The 3,321-nt window shown below is 46.2% G+C and overlaps 1 protein-coding gene across 1 annotated transcript; it reads left to right on the top strand.

Annotated features, from left to right (window-relative positions):
• Positions 1-657, top strand: LOC128045213 (hypoxanthine-guanine phosphoribosyltransferase-like). The gene has a single exon (XM_052637707.1). It carries the CDS (start codon positions 1-3, stop codon positions 655-657), a length of 657 nt encoding a protein of 218 aa, XP_052493667.1.
• Positions 658-3,321: the final 2,664 nt, after the last annotated feature.

The following is a 3,321-nucleotide window of genomic DNA, read 5'->3' as shown; positions in this document are numbered from 1 at the left end:
ATGGCGACCTGCAGCTCCAGCATCGTGATTAATGATGATGAACCAGGTTATGACCTGGATTTATTTTGTATACCTAGTCATTATGCAGAGGATCTGGAAAAGGTGTTTATCCCTCATGGACTAATTATGGACAGAACCGAACGGCTTGCTCGAGATGTGATGCAGGTGATGGGAGGCCATCACATCGTGGCGCTCTGTGTGCTGAAGGGGGGCTATAAGTTCTTTGCAGACCTACTGGATTACATCAAAGTACTGAACAGAAATAGTGACAGGTCCATTCCTATGACTGTAGATTTTATCAGAATGAAGAGCTACTGTAATGACCAGTCAACAGGCGACATAAAAGTGATTGGTGGGGATGATCTCTCAGCTTTGACTGGAAAGAATGTCTTGATTGTTGAAGATATCATTGACACTGGGAAAACGATGCAAGCCTTGCTTTCCCTGGTCAAGCGGCATAATCCAAAGATGGTCAAGGTTGCCAGCTTGCTTGTGAAAAGGACCCCTCGAAGTGTTGGCTATAGACCGGACTTTGTTGGGTTTGAAATTCCAGACAAGTTTGTTGTGGGATATGCCCTTGACTACAATGAACACTTCAGGGATTTGAATCATGTTTGTGTCATTAGTGAAACTGGAAAAGCAAAATACAAAGCCTAAGATGAGAGTTCAAGTTGAATTTGGAAACAGCTAGTGTCCCATTGATATCACCAGTAAAATTATCAAATGTTCTAGTTCTGTGACCAGCTGCTTAGTAGAGTTTATTATTGCATGTATCTTCTAAGAATTTTATCTATTTTGTATTTTAGAACTATTAGTTACTGCATTCCTGAACTCTTTATTTGCACTAGGAGCCTGTAAACTATCCTTTCCCTTTGGGTAAATTGTTGTTTGACTCATGAATAAAAAGTCTCTTAAACTGTACCACTACTGAATGAAAATACTGAAGTTGTATCTGTAAGAAACATTTAAAGAAAAGAATTTATTAGTTTTTGAATTGGTATTTTAACTTCTACATGTCTGGGAAAGAACAGAAGTGATAGAACATTGTCCATTGTACCACTGTGTGTTTAGAAAAGTAAGAAGCAGTCAGTTTCAGATCAGTGACAGCTCTGAGAGGTATCATTATGTCAGATAAACCATACATCCTGGAATTATTTTAGTAGTACTAACTGCATTTTCCCACTTGTTCAGATTCTTTCCAGTGAATCTTTGTCAACAGTTCCTTTTATTTTTTTTCCAAATTTTAAACTTTTTATTTTGCATTGGAGTATAGCCAATTAATAACCAATAGTTCCTTTTAAATACAAATCAATAAGTTCCAAAAACCTACCACTTTTTGAATTCCTCAATATAAAAATCCTTAAACTAGAAGCTGTCTCTTTAACAAATAAAAAGACGATGAGGATGATGAAAGCAAGAAAATGCATAGGCACACCCAGTCACAAATATGCTCACAGGCCTGACAGGTAAGAAGTGCTCAATAGAAACTTGTCAAATGACTGAATGGTCAGAATTCGGGGAGCTCACTTGCTCTCTTGGGGTGAAGGGCTGGTATTAACACAGAGTGTGCAGGAACATCTATTCTATTATAAACAGGTACCGCCTTTGACTAGGCAGAGGACCTCTTCTTCTTTGTAAGCCTCTGGAGGGTAACTGCCCATTTCCTGCTCCCAGTCACACCCAGCATCCCAGAGGGGGTGGAGGCCCCTCTCTTCACCCTTCCTCCTTCATTCAACCCCCATCTTCCCTGGAGGCTGGCCCCTCCCCATTCCTGCTCAGCCAGGGCTGACTTCCTGGACTTGCCCCAGCATTCAGAGCGTCCCTGAAGTGGTCCCAGCAGGGACTGAGCTCTCTGCTCTGGTCATCAGTGAAGTAAGATCAAAGGATGTGTCCCCAGTGGTGCATCCCAGCAACACTCGGAGATCACAGCTTCTTGGCTTTCCCCACTTCCTCAAGGCGGACCAGCCTGTCTGGGGCCACGGTGTTCCGCAAAGCCCAGAGCAAGAGCTTACTAAACCTCCTCTATCCCAACCACACCACCATGAAACTCCAGTGTAATTGCCTCAGATGTTTGCCACAGCTAACATCCAGGTTCACAGGACAGCTTCTTCCCGAGCCACCAGCTCCACCTTGCCAGGCTGGATTTATAATTAGACATCACAGGTGTCCAGAACACTGAGGCAGGAGTCTGGGGTCCCCTGTGATCAGCTGTCTCTCAAGTAACTGGATTGGGAAGAAGAAAACTCAGCAGACCTGCCAGAGGATGACCATTCCCTCTCCTGAGGGATGATACACCCAGGCAAGTGGCCAGAGGGGACAGGAGAGCTGGACAGAGTGACCCCACAGGCTGCGCCTCCCAGCCCCGCCTCTGTGGGCTCCTCACAATAGGAATAGTCATCTCTTCCACATTCTCGCTTTCTCCTGGGGGCTGGAAAGGAGGAGAGTTGGTCCTATCCGAGCCCCCGGGATTGTTGGGGCATCCCCAAGGAGAAATCCTCTGGTGGTCGACAGCACTCATGCCTGGGGAAAGGCAACGCTTCCCACGATGGCATGAAGCCCACTCCTGCCTACTGTTGCACTTACAGCAGAACAAAGGTCCCTTCCTCAGGGTGGGGGCAAGGATGGAGCACCAACATGTCTTCAGGGGGAAAGGGTTTAAAAGAGCAGGGGATGTCCCTGTGACATGGTGAATGAATGGGCTGTGTCATCACTACTCCTTATTCTCAAATAACATTCAAAGTGAGATTGAACAGCCAGGAAGCTGTCCGAATGCTTCAGCCAGGCTGTGGATCCTGCAGGAAAGTGTGACTGTGGCCGGTGGTGGCAGCTTTCTCCCATGAAATGTGCTCTGTATTCTAAGTAGCCTTGCTGTTGTTTGAGGCCAAGGACAATGAGTCATTTGTGTCCCGAGCCAGTGGTTCTAGGATTTCAGAGTGGAGATGAAGTAAGGACCTGGTGTACCTTAAAGGCAAGATGCCCTGAAAATTCGTGCCTGCCCAGCTCTGCCGGTCACGCTTGCCTTTTAAAGGGCCCCTACTCAATCGTGACACAGCACAGAGAAGACAAATTATTTTTCTGGAGTAAAACCTCTAATGCTTTCTGAGTACATGCGTGTGTGAGTGCCAAGTCATTTCAATTGTGTCCGACCCTTTGTGACCCTATGGACTATAGCCTGCCAGGCTCCTCATTCCATGGGATTCTCCAGGCAAGAATACTGGAGTGGGTTGCCATGCCTTCCTCCAGAGGATCTTCCTGACCGAGGATCGAACCTGCATCTCTTGTGTCTCCTGCGGTGCAGTCAAGTTCTTCACCTCTAGCGCC

This window comes from Budorcas taxicolor, chromosome 3 (assembly GCF_023091745.1).
Source record: "Budorcas taxicolor isolate Tak-1 chromosome 3, Takin1.1, whole genome shotgun sequence".
Classification (NCBI taxonomy): domain Eukaryota; kingdom Metazoa; phylum Chordata; class Mammalia; order Artiodactyla; family Bovidae; genus Budorcas; species Budorcas taxicolor.
Note: the sequence above shows the minus strand (reverse complement) of the source record. Positions and strands in the feature narration are given on the sequence as shown.

Bases quoted from the DNA above. Each gene is read 5' to 3' on its own strand.
- LOC128045213 (XM_052637707.1), top strand. From the start codon at position 1: ATGGCGACCTGCAGCTCCAGCATCGTGATTAATGATGATGAACCAGGT.